The 15,462-nt window shown below is 55.1% G+C and overlaps 6 protein-coding genes across 6 annotated transcripts; 2 read left to right on the top strand and 4 right to left on the bottom strand.

Annotated features, from left to right (window-relative positions):
* Positions 1 to 2,787: 2,787 nt before the first annotated feature.
* GCG54_00013171 (L-xylo-3-hexulose reductase) lies at positions 2,788 to 3,602 on the bottom strand (the record flags this gene model as incomplete). The annotated part of the gene is made up of 2 exons (XM_045413030.1): positions 2,788 to 3,459; positions 3,510 to 3,602. 2 exons carry the CDS (start codon positions 3,600 to 3,602, stop codon positions 2,788 to 2,790), a joined length of 765 nt encoding a protein of 254 aa, XP_045257591.1.
* Positions 3,603 to 4,083: 481 nt separating this feature from the next.
* On the bottom strand, positions 4,084 to 5,940 carry GCG54_00013170 (Tryptophan--tRNA ligase cytoplasmic; the record flags this gene model as incomplete). Its single annotated transcript, XM_045413029.1, has 7 exons — positions 4,084 to 4,493; positions 4,547 to 5,073; positions 5,122 to 5,197; positions 5,247 to 5,262; positions 5,316 to 5,410; positions 5,480 to 5,657; positions 5,791 to 5,940. 7 exons carry the CDS (start codon positions 5,938 to 5,940, stop codon positions 4,084 to 4,086), a joined length of 1,452 nt encoding a protein of 483 aa, XP_045257590.1.
* Positions 5,941 to 6,539: 599 nt separating this feature from the next.
* GCG54_00013169 (uncharacterized protein) lies at positions 6,540 to 7,235 on the top strand (the record flags this gene model as incomplete). Its single annotated transcript, XM_045413028.1, has 1 exon — positions 6,540 to 7,235. One exon carries the CDS (start codon positions 6,540 to 6,542, stop codon positions 7,233 to 7,235), a length of 696 nt encoding a protein of 231 aa, XP_045257589.1.
* Positions 7,236 to 7,392: 157 nt separating this feature from the next.
* On the bottom strand, positions 7,393 to 10,095 carry GCG54_00013168 (Phospholipase D1; the record flags this gene model as incomplete). The annotated part of the gene is made up of 3 exons (XM_045413027.1): positions 7,393 to 7,607; positions 7,658 to 9,881; positions 9,928 to 10,095. 3 exons carry the CDS (start codon positions 10,093 to 10,095, stop codon positions 7,393 to 7,395), a joined length of 2,607 nt encoding a protein of 868 aa, XP_045257588.1.
* Positions 10,096 to 12,468: 2,373 nt separating this feature from the next.
* On the bottom strand, positions 12,469 to 13,625 carry GCG54_00013167 (Gibberellin cluster GA4 desaturase; the record flags this gene model as incomplete). Its single annotated transcript, XM_045413026.1, has 3 exons — positions 12,469 to 13,006; positions 13,169 to 13,366; positions 13,456 to 13,625. Coding segments are annotated over 3 exons (906 nt in total), but the record flags the coding sequence as incomplete, so codon positions are not given.
* Positions 13,626 to 14,533: 908 nt separating this feature from the next.
* On the top strand, positions 14,534 to 15,397 carry GCG54_00013166 (Glycolipid transfer protein 1; the record flags this gene model as incomplete). The annotated part of the gene is made up of 4 exons (XM_045413025.1): positions 14,534 to 14,681; positions 14,741 to 14,799; positions 14,920 to 15,038; positions 15,103 to 15,397. The coding sequence occupies 4 exons, from the start codon at positions 14,534 to 14,536 to the stop codon at positions 15,395 to 15,397; spliced, it is 621 nt and encodes a 206-aa protein (XP_045257586.1).
* Between the last annotated feature and the right edge of the window lie 65 nt (positions 15,398 to 15,462).

Raw genomic sequence — 15,462 nt, 5'->3', positions numbered from 1 at the left:
CCGTCGACTCAGAGTACGTCGCTCTTTGGCTGCGTGAGACTCTATATGTCGAACCATAATGCCTTGAATACTTGTAGGATGACGAAAGAGACGGAAAATGATGGGCATCAAGTCTCAGAAAGAACATTCAAGATCACATACACAACATCAGGACCTAAGGCTGGGCAATGCGTACAACTGATATTCCTCTGAAGACTGAAAATCCAAGACCTATTAATAACGGTAAGCATACAGCTTAATGACCTCCGCTTAAGTATCAGTATTATTCTTAGCAACAAATCTTGAATGATATGATGATGGGACACCTTTTATACCTGCGCTTCACATTAAGAATAGATGTATCTCAGACGGCAGATTAATAGAAAAGCATCCTGTTAAGATGGAAGGTATCTATAACGCAGACAATACAATTATCTCTAGGATATAGCACGAAAGTCCGCTCATGTTCTAGTGTTCGTGCAGAGTAATAAATAAGTATATGTTTTATGTTGTTTCCAGATATGTTCCCGCTTTTGTGCACTATTTCCCTCTCCAGAGTATTCTTCAAAATGCCCTAAAAAGGATCATAGTATGCCTTTAATTCAGTATGCTTCATTTAGGATTTGCATGACGAGATGAATGATGTATGTTATTCCTCTAAGTGAAAACTTCGACGCAATTATGCACGTGTTCAGACAGGAAGTATTGCGGTGAGTTGAAAGTTCGGGGGAATTATGAAACCGGCCTTTTTATAAATATACCTTAAGGAAAGCTGCCCTAGCGTCTTCAACGCAAAGAAGGACATCGAGCTGCGGATCTGTAACAAATACCACAAGCTGAGTAACACAAGCTGCCTCAACAGCAGCCGCAACAACCCAGTCTCCCTCGGAATACTAGACGTCTCGCCATCAAGCCTGATTCCTGAACTCTTTTCATCAGGTCGTATTGGAACAATCAGCGCCATGATCTTCAGCCCTTAACACTGACGCCAACTTCGGATTGATACCTCAGACAAGGTGACGGGAGGCTCCCGAGAAAACAAATAGCCAGGAAAGAGACATAGACTTTGTCAGCTGTCATCCTGCCAGTCTCGCGAAGAACAGAGCTCCCCTCACGGGTAAGAAAGCTGACAAGAGTCTGGTTCATGCTCTCCTTCGTGCTACAAGAGATTTTATATGCCGAGAACAGGACCGACTGTGTCTGAATTACGACTACTCAAGGGCCATGAGGCTTTGTCGTTTATCTTGAACCGCCCGTGCGAATGTACGGCTTCTTGGTGTCAGGTATTAGCACAACATATCGAGACTCTTCCAACTTTGGCACGACGTGGGTGTGTGCAGCCTCGAATGCCTCATGGCTAACCGCCTTCCAGGTTTCATTGATTTCCGCCATAGCCTCTTCCCCTTATTACTTCCGGCTGAATGCTTAAGAGATTGAAGATACAGTTGCTTTGAGGCTCAGCAACTATTCTGAAGTTAAAACTCAGCGTTTGAATTTGATCTAATCTGCTGTTGCGTAACAGAGACATCGTGGACTGTATTTTCAAACCCAGGAAATTTACGGCGGACATCTAACGCCTTTGTAAACTTCTGAATGGCTGGCCAAACCTTATTACTTGCACTGTTAGACGCATTCAATACCCCTAAAATTTGATGAAAAAAAGCAGAAAATCGTCACTAAAAGAATAAACGGGCGAAAATGATCAGTGCCGGTGTTCCAATACTTTCCAAGGTATGAGAACTATTTCAAGCCAGTCTTCTCGCAAGCTTTAGACACACAGTAAACGATTCTTGGCGCTTCATAACATCATATCGCGGAAGAACATCACTGCCTGGCTATCTAAGCAATGCGACATGAAATCAAATCGCTTTATAAATTTGAGCTTTGACTGGAACAAAATATATCATGAGTCCTTACCGATTCGCTCCAGGGCTGCTTTGGTTTGCCTTCTAACTGAGACAGGAGTTGTCAGTACGACTTTTACGTTCAACTTCCCCCAGAAATGAACATCTTTGGATGCTGGGGCTTTTGCAATTTTCCAGGTGAACTGGCTCAATACAGCCACCTTGTCCAGCTCTTTGAATGTCTGACTTTCCCAGCCATCTGCCCTCCTTATGCGTAACGCCCTGATCATCATATTAGTAACGTACGAAATAAACTCAATCACAAGACATGCCAGACGCAAAGGATTGTATTCTCGCGGTGGTGCATATGCATCAGGCTACAATGAGCAACCTTGTGTTTAAGTGCTCCTGAGCAGCAATGCGCGACTGTATGCTTGTTCACGAAACGTTGAACATGAATTTCGTTCTTCGTCAGTTTCTTCTCTGAGAGCGTATTAGGTGTGGTTATTTGTAGTTATGCAAATCTTTGTCTGGCCATATTGATCAACATGGTAGCTTGTAATCTGAATAGCTGAGATTCTATGGCTATCATCTGCTTTGTCTACAATGGGATTACTGTTAGGACTCTGAGGGAGAGAGACTAAAAGGCTTACACTCTCTACAACGTCTGGCCTTTATACCTGAATTGCCATTATCGCCATGTCAGGGCAGTGAACTATAGAGCGAACTCGTGGTTTCTCACCAAAGGCCTGGCGTCAGGAATCCACACATTGTCAGGAATCCCACCACGAACGTAGCCAACTTTCCTTCGCCCACATGGTATCTCATTAATGCTTCACGCACCTTGCCCAAATAGAGTAAAATTTTCTCCTCCAGTCCCAACCAACGAGGCTTTGCCGTCGTAGTCACGCAAGACAAGCAACAATCTTGTGTGTGCTACACCACCAGCCTCAAAACATAAACCTCAATACATCGCCCACCCCCCACTAGCACTCACAACCTGCCCACTAACCCACGCCGCCTCCTCCCCCGCCAACCATCCCACGATCCTCGCCACCTCCTCCACGCTGCCCACCCTCCCCTCCACCGGCGTCTGCGCCATCTGCATCTCCACAATCTCCCTCGGTATATTCTCCAGCATGTCGCTCTGCACCGGCCCGGGCGCCACACAATTCACCGTCGTGCCGTTGCCCCCTAACTCCCTAGCCCAGCACCGCGTCAACCCCTCCAGCGCCGCCTTAGACGAGCAGTACAGCCCCAGCCCAGCGAATCCCGCGCGCGCCCCGACGGAGGAGATGTTGATGATGCGCGCGGGCGGGTTAAGGTGCGGCAGCAGGGCTTGGGTGAGGAGGAGTGGGGCGCGGACGTTAAGGTCGTAGACGGCGGCGAAGTCGGACGGCGTGATGGAGCCGAGAGGGGCGTTGAGCTCGGTGCCGGCGTTGTTGACTAGGATGTCGAGTTTGCCTGAGGCTGCGGGCCAGGCGGCGAGCGCGGCGACGGCGGTGGACGGGGCAGAGGGGAGGCAGAGATCTGCTTGGCAGGATGTGGCGGGGGGAGAGTGTGGAAGGGATGCGATTTGGGCGAGGAGGGCGGTGACTTTGGGGGTGCTGGAGTCGGAGGTGTAGAGGAGCATTACCTGGTGTTTTGGTGAGTGATGATGAGGGATATGGGAAGGGGGAAGCTTACGGATGCGCCTTTTTGAGCGAGTTCGAGGGCCATGCCGGCTCCGAGACCGCGGGAGGCGCCTGTGACGATTGCGACTTTGCCTTTGAGAGACATTGCTGTGGTGTTTTGATGGTCGTGGTCGTGGTTCAAGGTGGATGCTGCGAAGACGAGATTATTTCATGTTCTGACCACCTATCATACGGGCTATATTTATATAGGGCACTTGCAACCGGATTCAGGCAGAGAAGGTATCTTGTCTTACAGTAACTCACTGCTCTTATGCATTGTCATACACGACTTACACCGTGACGGACGTCTCATCGGCGATCCGGGGTGAGATGGCTAAACGCCGACGGACGAATCTTAACGCCTACGATGATATGCGTCGGCGATTTTGCAGAGACGTCCGTACTGTTGTAATTGTAGGAGGGTTGGCTTGTAAGTGACTGGGAACGTGATCCTTCGAGTGTCAAGATGCGTCATCTGACATTCTAAAGAGCTGCAAGATCAAAATCACAATCCAAGAACCAAACTCGCAAGAACTCAAATCTTGTTGGGTATATTTTGCACCTTCTAACCGTTTAATCTCTCACTTCTACGCCCCCTCGGCAGTCGCCTTGGCAGCCTCCTTCTCCTGCGCCTTCTTCGCCTTCTTCTCCTCAATCTGCTTCTGCTTCTCAAGCTTCTTGAGCTGGTTCTTGGTCATCTTGCCGTCGCTGCCTTCCGCGGGCGCACCAGCACCCTCCGCAGGGCGGATGGGCAGGCTCTTGAGGCTCTCAGCCCCGGCCCAGACCAGCGGCCGGCGCGCCATGAAGAGGTCCACCGTGTCCTCGTTGACCTTGGCGCGGCGCTCCTGGAAGGCGGTGCAGTACTTGGCCAGCTCCTCGGCGCAGCGCTTCTTGATCTCGCCCGTGAGCATCTTGCCGGTGCGGTAGTCCTCGCGGATCTGGGCGAGCTCGGCGTCGTCTTCGAGGAAGAAGCGGAGGTATTGGTAGGAGACATCGACTGCGGTTTCTGTTAGACACAAGGTTACGGAAAATGGGGAGGGTGGAGCAAACCATCGGGGTCAGCGCCCTCGGCACGCTGCTCCTCAGCCGTGACCTTGCCACCGCTGAAGGCGTACTTGTTCATCTTGTTCTGGATCTGCTTGGGCGTGTCCTTCATGAAGATGGCGCTGCTCTCGATCGACGCGGACATCTTGGACCCGGGGCCCTGCAGGGCGTCGAGGAAGCGGGAGTGCACGAGCGAGGGCTTAGCGTAGCGCAGGCCGGCGGCGCAGTCTCTGGTGACGCGAAAGTAGGGGTCCTGGTCGATGGCGCAGGGGATCAGGCAGGGGATCTGGGTGGTGCGCGCCTCGTCGTCACCGAAGATGTGAGGGAAGGAGTTGGCGAAGGACGAGGAGGCCTGGATGGAGGCGAAGTGAACCTTGCCGATGTTGGAGGAGTCGTCGAAGCCGAAGACGGCCTTTGCAGTGTTGACGGTGATGCGCTTGGCGACGCGGGTGATGTTCTTGTAGAAGGCGCCGCCCATGTAGTCGTAGTCGGAGAAGATGAAGGTGCGCTCGGGGTTGAAGCCGATGGCGATGCTGTTGCTATCAGTGTCCGTACGAGGAGAAGATGGCTTTCCGTCTCACATGTCCTTGGCGTTCTCTCTCGTGTAGTGCATGACCTCCTCGACTGTCCTCTTCTCAGAGAACAGGAACTTCTCGTCTACACACAGAGTTAGACAACTTCCCTCGCTAGCCATTGGACCTCGTACCATCAGTCATCATAATCTGCCCCACGTCAGTAACCAATTCCAATCCTCAAGAACAGGAGTACAACATACCACCAGCGGCGCATCAAGAACATCCGACAACCACTTTGTCAACTGGAAAGGGATGACGTGTCCAATGTGCATGCTGTCGGAACTCGGTCCACGGCCTACCGCCTCGTCAGCAACTACCCCTCCTCATATTTGCCTCCCTTGTCTTCCCCAAGCTCCAAACGAACCAGTGTAGATAAAGAAGGGCTCCTTCTTCTCGTAGCGGTCGAGGATGAGGTCGAGGTCGCGGTGGGAGAAGACAATCTGGCGGCGCAGGAAGTGGTGCGGCTTGTGTCCGGTGACGCGCTCGAAGCGCTCGAGGAGGGCGTCGTCAATCAGTTTCGTGCCGAACTCGTCGACGATTTTCTGTCGCGTGGCCCCTCGTCAGTTGGCTGGCTTCTGACATTGCAGACAATTGACGGTTGAACGAAGCCGCCGGAAGTCGCGACAAGAGCACAAAATGCCCAATCGACACACTCCCGCAGACGTTGTTGCATACCTTGTAGTCAATCGCCTTGACCTTTCCATCCTCGCCCACCTCGCCGGACACGTTCCAGGGATCGACTTTCTGTCCGCCGGTGCTGGCGGCGGCAGGCTCCACGGCCTCGACGGGGACCGCGGCGGTCGGCGCTTCGGGTGCGGAGGCCATTGTTGTTTCTGCAGTAGTGCCCGATCGCTTCGTGAACGTTCGTAATCGAGGATTCGTGGTCGTCGGGGGCGGACGGTGGAGGGTGCGGCGTGGTCGACTTATGGCCAAATTTCACCCAAAAAGTGAGTCAATGGAGGGGTTCCGTTGACTCCTCCGCTCAGTTGCGGCTAAAGTGGCACTGTGCAGTGTGGGATCGGTGTGGGCTCCCCCGCTACCCCGCATACACCGAGGGATGCCGGTAAGGATCTCGGTGAGTTCTCGGTGAAGAGCTCGCCTTTATTGTAAGTAAACTGGAACTAAAATAGTCTACGATCCTTCCGGGTCGGACCCTTTTTCCGTCTTGCTGATTTTGTCATCTCTTTGGGTTTTGTAGTACAAAGACACGACGGATCTTATTTGCGTCCAGCTTATTCAACAACAAATCATCTCGTCACAATTTGATTTGTGAAGGGCGCAATGTGCAGGCGATGGCTGAGGATGTATTGATGTGTATTTAGAGAAGTCAAAATCTGCAATTATGAGAGGAAAGATGATACTGAATGCCAGTCCAAAACTCATTGAACCACCCTCACCAATCCCAAATCAAACACGCCGCCAAAATGCCCATCCCCAAGATCATCCTCTACCGCACCAACGGTGCCTGCTCCCTCGTCCCGCACAGCATTCTAACCCACTTCGCCATCCCCTTCGTCGCAGTCGAGATGGAGCCCACGCCAGGCGGCACCGACGGCATCGGAGGCCGCTACCGCGCCGCCGACGGCTCGCTCACTCACGAGGAGTACCGCCGTATCAACCCAACGGGCTACGTCCCGTGTCTCGTCGTTGATGAAACGGTCATCACAGAGATGCCCGCCGTGCTCACCTACATCGCCTCCCTCGTCCCGGAACAGAACCTCTTCGGCCGGACGGCGGTGCAGCGGGCCAAGGCGTACGAGTGGGTGTGCTGGCTCTCGGGGACGCTGCATAGCCTAGGTTACGCTGGTGTGTTGCGGCCTGAGAGGTTTGTACACGGGGAGGAGGCGAAGGCCGAGGTTGTTGCGAGAGCGCAGGAGGTCATCAATGAGTGTTATGCAAGGATTGATGAGAGGTTGGTGGGGAGGGAGTTCGCTGTGGGTGAGGGTTTGACCGTGGTTGACTTCAACCTGTATATCTTCTACCGATGGGGATGCAAAGCTGGCATTGAGATGGGCCGACTCTATCCTAGTTATCAGAGTATCGCTCGGATGGTGGAGGGTTTGGATGGGGTGACAAAGGCTGCTCATGTTGAGAAGCAGCATTTAGTTTTCCCAAACTAAGGACGAGTTCTTGAAGAAATTTGTTTTGCATTGATGGCTCCAAAGAACCAGCCGAAGCGTCAACCGACGCTCATATTTATACATTAAGCCATAAGTCGTAGTAATATTGTGTCCATCTCTTTCCTCCCAAATCTGTCCCTGTGTAAAGCCGCGACTTTTACGTGTACACACTCTCTGTGAACTGGTTGACTTGCAGACCCTTCTCAGCCATCTCGGCGTCTCGCAAGAAGTCGAGCGGGAACCACACGAGGTGACCCTTGATCTGGTCGATCTTCTTTCGCGCGTCAGCGGCGGGCATGAACTGGTCGAAAATGTGGCCCGACTTGAGTCCCTTGGGAGGCAGGTATCTGTCGTAGTCCTCAAAGGTTTTGACTGTGACCGAGTTAGATTTGCCTTGAGAGTGATAGATTCCGTGTACTTACTGTGGTCATCGGGGTCAGCGTGGAACAGGTGCCTGAACATCTCGGTGTTCTTGGTGGCTCTCGTCGTCCACATATCCCACAACTCGTCACTGAGGGGATCTTCGGTAAACTTCCAGCTGTCGTCGCGGTCCCATGGGTCGTTGGGCGAGTCCTTGCCGGGAGGCCGTGCGTTGATGTCTTTGCTGCCGTCCAACTCCTGGGAAGGGAGGAGACCGAGGTGCTCGCGCCATAGATAGCGTCGCAGGGATGTTGCGTGCCATCCCGCTTCGTACGGCTGGCCGTTCATCGTGCTGGTCACATGCTTTGTGTCCTCCATGACGATACTCAGCTCGCTGTCGTGGTGGCCAACCTGACTGCGATCGTTCAGGTTGCTGGAACCGCATACCACGATACGATCATCGGCGATGAGCAACTTGGAGTGGATGTAGAGCTCTTCCTGGATCCAGTTGCGGATCTCAGTCTCGGGGTCCTCGTCGTCCCAGATTTCCTCCTCAATTGAGCCCGAGTTGGCCATGGCATGATGAGCAACTGAGTAGACGGTCTTGTGTCCGTCCTCGCCCAAGCTTGCCTCGAACTTCTTCTTGGCATCCAGCGCGTCTTTAGCCTCTTGAGGGCGCCCGTTTGCAGACTGGTCCTTCACGGAGCCCATGTGTGTATCGCGTTCGTTCGCGACTGGGTCCTTGGTGCCGTGAATCCCAGCACCCATGACCTCCTCGGCCTGAGCGCGTTGGACCTCCAAATACTTAACGCCAGTGTCCTTCTCTCTCTTCTCGACCGCCGAGGTTCTGCTCAATCGATCGTACGAGCGCAGGTTGAAAAAGAAGATGTGGTTCCTCGGGTCGACGCCTTGGGCTCGGCACTGCTCAAAAATGGAGTGCTCCCCACGGCAAATCGACTTGAATTGGTAGTCCATGATGGCACGGGTACCGGTAGCAGCATCGTCACGGAGGTCACCGGCGAAACCGGGGATGGCAGGGATGAGAATGATGACGCGGAACTTGCGGTTTTCCTTGCCAGCTCTGACAACTGCATCGACAATAGCGCGGCCGATGGTGTTGTGGATAGGCGATTGCTGGTCTCCAGTGGCCGTGATGAAGAACTGGTTCTCAATGTAGACAAAGTGCTCGGCCTTGCGGATGATCTCAGAGTAGGCGTTCTGGATGGAGTGATCCGTCAGGATACCGCTGGACCAGTCGGCGCTTGAGCGGACAACCTGGGCATGCATGGTGCCGCGGTTTTCCAAATTCTTGGAGCTGAGGTCGCTGAGAGGATGAGTGACGTAGTCGCCCACCGGGTGCTTAGGCCTCTGGACTCCCACAAGATCCTCATCCTCATCCAGCCGGTTCTGAAGCTGGATCCAGTCGAATCGTTCGTCGCGCTTGTACTTGTCACGCTTCACAAAGTTCCAGCGCAGGACGAAGTGCTCGGCAATATCGTAGACGCAGGGTCCAACGACACCCATTGAGACGTCGTGCCATGGCATGCGTCCGTACTGCGCCTTGCTCAGCTCATTCTGCTTCCAGTCCTGCACATTCTGGAAGTCCATAATTCTGTTGTTGTTGAAATCCTGGCCAGGCCAGACCTCATTCTGCACACCTTCGGGGTGCACGTCGGCAAGCGGGTGGTCGTTAGTATCCCAGCGACCGAAGCAGAGATCGAGGCCTCCAATGAAAGCCATCGCATAGTCAATGACAATGAACTTCTCGTGATGGGCCCAGTAAAAGGTCATGTCGGCGGCGTTCTCAAAGACGTTATGGTCAGGGTGGCGCATGATTCTGATGTTTCCATAGCCAGGGGTACCCTCGGGACAGAGGGCCTGCAGGGCGTGCTTGGTGTGCGCCGAGTTGCACGTCAGTGCAGCCTCAACCTCACGGTATACAATGATGAAGATCTTGACTCCCGCCTCGGCGCGGCGCTTCAGGACCTTGTCCAGTCTCCATTCCTGGTTGTAGTGCGGTGGGCGGCGGAGGAACAGCTCGGGCGACAGCCACCAGTCGGCAATGTAAATTGTCTCCTTGGCCTGCTCGAGGGCCTCGGAGACGGCCCAGAAGTAGTTGCGGCCATCGACATACCACTTGATGAGGTTACCGTCGCGCTCGGGGAAGAAGGACTTGAAGCGGTGCTCCTCGGCGATCTTGGCTCGCTTGTCGTCGGTCGCCTTTTCGTGCTCCTCGTCGTGGCGGTGGTTCGCGTTGAACTGGTGCGCGCACGGGTTAATTCGTGCCTGGCGCTTGCGAATTGAGCAGGCCGAAACGGGGATGGAAGCTTACGAGGTTGGCAAACTTGCCGATTTGGTGCTTCTTGTGGGTTAGGTGGACTTTGGCGTCGTGGAGGTGGGTTCCCTCGAGCTTCTCCTCGAGCTCGCGGAAGGGCTTCTTCAATTTGTGGAAGAAGCTCTCATTTTCAGGGTTGTCGTCCTTGTGATCGGTGGTAAACATCTTGGCGACGGGTAGAACGGCGGCAAACGGGTATCAATGGGCGTTGGCTAGTGTCTAGATCATGAATTCGTACTGGTATGGAGGGGTATCACAGGGTTCGCGGGGTATAGCGAGGGGCGGTGGAGTGAGCAAGCCGTTGCATTCCAGCCAACACGGGATAACGGCAAGCTTGGGCTGGAGCTTGGGTGAGGCTTGAGATGGCAGAGAAGAGTAGACAAGACGGGAAGACGGAAGAGGGAATGGAGGAGGGCGCGCGACGAAAGCTTATGGGAAAGCTTGAAACCAAAGGGCTATGTCATACGGGGACGGCGGAGAGTCTAGTCCAGGTGGGCGGGAGTGAGGTCAGATAGCTCGGCCGGAAGCAGGAGGAGCGGACTGCAGCAAGGCAAGGAAGAAAAGCAGGATTCCACTTTGGAAGGGCACGCAGAAGGGCTAAAAGTGTGGGCGGCGCTGGGACTGGGCTGGGACCGGGACGGTTTTGGTGGTGAGACAGGGCGACGCTGGCGACAAGGCTAGAGTGCCATTTGACGAGCTAGAGGCGGGGCATCTGACGATCCGCTGGGTCGATTCTTGTCATGTTTTGAGGAAGCATTGCCTGCTTGCTTCTCTCTCGATATGAAGCAGGCCAAACAGAGCCGCGGTGATCCGATGCAAGATTCGACCAAGGTGGTGGTCTTGGCCCCTGGCCTCGATGCCACGCTGTGCTCAGGAACACCACCAACCAAGAGGCTCCCACCTGGGCCACAAACCTGGAAGCTCACCCTCCATCGGGCCAAGACTGGGAAGGCAAAAGGGCAGAGTGCGGTAGGGCAGGATCCCGAGGGGTGGTACGGATTGCCCCGGCGGGATGCGAAGCCGCGCGTCTTGCGCCTCCTCCAGGGCCATTGGCGATGGCAATTGGTGGCTGGGCATTCTGCTGAGAGAACAGACTCGGACTCCAAGAGGGATTGGGACAGGTCGCAGGTCGCAGTTCGCAGCTGAAGGAGGGGTGAGTGTGACGGGTGACAGCAGCGGCGGGGCTTTTCGTCGTGCATTTGCAGCGTTTCTCAGCCCAGCAAAGGCTCGCGTGCTCCAGTTGTTCGTGGCATAGCTTTGGCCAGACGTTAGGCCAAAGTCATTGGACCTGCCGCATTCGCACTGAGCCGAGAGAAAAACCAAATATCGGAACAGCTGTCAAACAAAATTAACGTAAAAAACAAGAGCCCCGCGCTCGATGCGCCGGTGGCAGGGAAGAGCAGCCGAACCCAAATTGGAATTGGTCAGAGCAACGCCGTCACTGGTGGCAGAGTGGGAAGGCAGGTGGGCTGCTGCTCTATTTTCGTCTTGACGTCATTTGTCAACGGCAGACACCGGTTGGCTGATGAGACAGGATAAGCGGGGCACCACGACATATCGATAAGGCAGCGACCCGAGCTGAGCTGAGGAAGGACCAGCTGCTGTTGTGGTAAGAAGGTACCTTCCCGGCATGTGCAGCTTCCACCGGTCCTTCCAAGCATTTCCCAAGAAAAGAAAGAGCACAGAAAGAATTGCAGGTGCCGAGTACCGGCTTGTCCTAGTCATCGCACAGCGTGGCAAGCGATGGTGCCATCTCAATTGCCTGAAGGAGAGGTTAGCACGACGGAGCCTCTCCGAACTTGATTGACGAGGCTCTCTGACGTCACATCACCAAACGAACTGGCCTCGGCGACACCATCGCCCTTGCCATCCTGGCTTGTGAAGTCACCGGCACTCTGGATGGCAAGGCTCTAGTTCTTTTCGATGAGGCAAAATTTGCCGAAATACAAGCTTATCCAGCGGCGGCTCAATTTGGGGAGGCTATCCATGCACGCTCGGATGGGGTGCTGGCTTCAACTCGGCAGATGTTGATGTGGTTGTCGCAAAGCGCAATCTATTGGATGATGGGGATTTATCAGGAAGCACGTCTCTTGATCATGTCCGTCACAAGATACGTCTCGAATACTTGGATTTTGCTTCAAGGTGGCCCAGGTGTGATGCATCACAGCTTTGTTAAAATGAGGCTCTCGCCAAGCTCCTGTCATCTCAGGCGGGCACTCGTAGCTTCCGACGCAGAGTCAAACTCTCTAAACCTGGGGAACGCGAGGTCTGAGACCTGCCCGGTTAGCGCAAACACCCTAGTTGAACATCATCGCGGGCAGATCGGCCATCGCCGTTGTAGCCCATTCCACGTGCTGGTCAAACAGGGGTGTCTTGAAATCGTGTATTCTTTCCCACGTGGACGCCTCGTTTCCGCCAGCGTCTCACAGGAAACACCGTTGTCATCCGTTTGCTTCAACGGTAAAAAAGTAAGACAGGTCTAAGTCGCTCTCTGTTCACTTCATTGCCATGGCCATGTAATCCAGTCAACACGCAACTTCAGTGAAACACCAGCGCCCGTATGTCGATGCTCTGCCGGTGCTCCTCGCCGTCCATCTCCGGGTCCCGGAAAGCGCAATGCGCCGCCCGCCTGACCACCGACGTGTCCGAGTCAAAACACTTGATGAGCAGCGGCTCGTCCGGCCGCTGCTGGTCCTTGTAGTACCACCGGTGCGCGGGGTTTGCCTTGATGGTCCACGTCTCGGCGCGGTGGCGGGGGTAGATGATGGCGCCCGCGACGAGGTCCGCCTCGGCGACCGAGTTGCCGTCGGCGACGGCCAGCGGGTCCTTGCGGACGGGCTTGATGGGCCGCCAGAGGTTGATGATCTGGAAGCGGTGGCGCCCGGGCGCGAGCAACTCGTCGGCCTCGGCGCCGAGGTGGTGCCGGGCCATCATGAGGGCGCCGTCGTAGGACTGGTCGACGTGGGCCTTGTGCAGCGGCCCGCGCTGCTCCGTGTTGCGCTCGCCGAGGGAGTGCCAGTTGGCCGGCCCGCGGCGGATCTGGTGGTTGAAGATGACGACTCTGCTGGCACCCGTGCTGCATGGTTCGGACGAGGAACCACCCTGGTGAGCATGGGGGTATCTTCTCTTGATTGCGACTTGATTGCGGCCCACCGGTGTTCCTTACACCGCTCCCACCGTTCCGTCCACTTAGAAGGAAGGGTTCGCAAGGGAAGACGTGAAAAAAATATGGACTTACATTTCCTTGTAGAGCTTCTCGGCCTCGGGATAGTAGACATTCTTGATGCGCTCCTCGTCTGTGAACTCCGTCTCGACACTTGCGTGGCGGAGGTACTGGAAGCCGTGGGAGTCGAGGGTGAAGGTGTCCTCGTTGCCGGTGACGTCGGTGACGGTCATGGTGTGAGGGATCATTTTCCGCTCATTTGTGACTTTCTGGCTGGTGACGAGACATGAGTTATCCGTACCGCACAAGTGTATGCATGAGACCACTGAGAGAGTTCGGGGAGACGACGAAAAGCGTCTTACCCCCCAACGACGACTGGGGGCGGAGAGGATCCGTCGCCAGGGTCGTCGTAGTAGTTGATGCTGGTGACGATGTTTCGCGGTGCCCGTCCCCCAATTTCTGTGGATTTAATCTGCGCCGTGTCTGGCACAGATGGGAGCGTCGACCCCACCGCCATGGTGAACGATGCGATGTCTGCGTTTATCGAGTCTCGAATGTCAGTGTAATCGCGCTGTGATGTGAGGTGGTAGCGAAGTGGGAGCTGTAGCGGTTCGTCCCGCAGTGCAAGCAGAGTTCAATTGTTCGAAAGGTAGGTTCACAGCGAGGACCCGCGAGCTTCGCAGAAACGAACGCTAAATCAGACGAAGCCACGCAAGGGGAATCTCAGGAACACGATGGTGAGTTCATGATCGGGACTGGAGACTGCGAGGGGAGACCCTGATCTGGGCCGGCGGCACGGCAGAGGGAAGCCGCCCGACTGGCCGGAGCTCCGCAGTCTCCTTTTTCCGCGACCCCGCGCTGCACCGTGTCGTATGCGTCCATGCACAGTGGCCTGTTTCTCAGAGAGGTGCTTCTACGCAGATGAGCAGGAATGAGGGGTAATCTAGCTGGCACTGTACGGTGTATCAGGGACGCTGGACAGCGACTATTGGCCCCCTCGCCCCACTCCAGCAGCTGCAGTTCGGTCGCTAGCGCCCTTCTCCAATGGCCCCAGCGGCCCAGGCCAGGCGAGTCCACTGTCCAATGTCCACTGTTCACAGCAGAGAGACACCGGATGCCAGTCCAGTGGCATTGCTGCATTGCTCCAGTGGGGTCGCCAGGCCCTGGACATGGCAGCACCTCCATCGTCCAGGGTGTCTGAGGTCCCCGCTCCCCGCTATGAGGTGAGCTGCTGCTGGTTGTGGTGGTGCGTGGCTTCCGCAGGCTTGCTTGACCGCCCCTCGATTCCCGGTGCCGGTGCAGTTTCAAGGGACAGCTTGAACTTTCCCGATTCCATTGACCTCAACAACCTCCCTCCGCTCTCTCTCCCTTCCGTCTTGCTTCTTTCTTTCTTACTTCCTTCTTTCCAACAAACAAGATCCAAACAATCAAACAGACACAATGGCCACTGCTCAGATCCCCCCCGGAGGCACCTACCTCGACACCTTCAAGAAGTCCTTTGTCGACGTCCCTGTCGACGCCGACAAGGAGAATGCCATTGCTACCTCCGAGTTCCTCGATGCCGCCGAGTCTCTGACCACCATCTTCGGTAAGTCCAACAATCACTTCGCGCTCAATGCTTCCTTTTTCTGACGAGCTGTTCCACAGATGCCCTCGGTGGTGTCGCTTTCGGCCCCGTTAAGAGCGACATGGGCGGCAACATCAAGGTACGGAGCACCCCTCTTTGACGACGCTCTCCCTGCCGTCTCCCTGTCTCCAAGCCTCTACACATCCGACAACACCTCCGAGTCGAAACAAACAATGGCTGACCTATTTCCGACGTACAGAAGATCCGTGACCGTCAGCTCGCCGCTCCCGGCGAGTCCGCCAACCTCCAGGAGCTTGTCAAGAACGAGCTGGCCACTAAGAAGCACGTCGCCACCGAGGGTCTCCTCTGGTTGACTCGGTAAGCCTCCCTGCGCAACCCATGACAAAAGGAGAAAGACAGAAGCTAACGGCATTGTTCGCAGTGGCCTCGAGTTCACCTGCATTGCCCTCAGCCAGAACGTCGCCAAGGAGTCTGAGGAGCTCTCCGAGTCCTTCCGCAACGCCTACAGCACCACCCTCAAGCCCCACCACAGCTTCCTCGTCAAGCCCATCTTCAGCGCTGCCATGAGCGCCTGCCCCTACCGCAAGGACTTCTACGCCAAGCTCGGTGACGACCAGGACAAGGTCGCCTCCCAGCTCCGCGTCTACCTCGCCGCCCTCGAGAAGATTGTCGGCATCCTCAAGGGCTTCCTCGCCAGCAAGGACGCCAAGTGGTAAAAAATACATGTAACTCTTTGATATGAACATAAAGAGAAAGGAAACAATGAAAACAAAATAAGGAT

This window comes from Colletotrichum gloeosporioides, assembly GCF_011800055.1.
Source record: "Colletotrichum gloeosporioides strain Lc1 chromosome Unknown consensus_95, whole genome shotgun sequence".
NCBI classification, from domain to species: Eukaryota; Fungi; Ascomycota; class Sordariomycetes; order Glomerellales; family Glomerellaceae; genus Colletotrichum; species Colletotrichum gloeosporioides.
The sequence above is the reverse complement of the archived record's forward strand: the minus strand, read 5'-3'. Positions and strand labels throughout refer to the sequence as shown.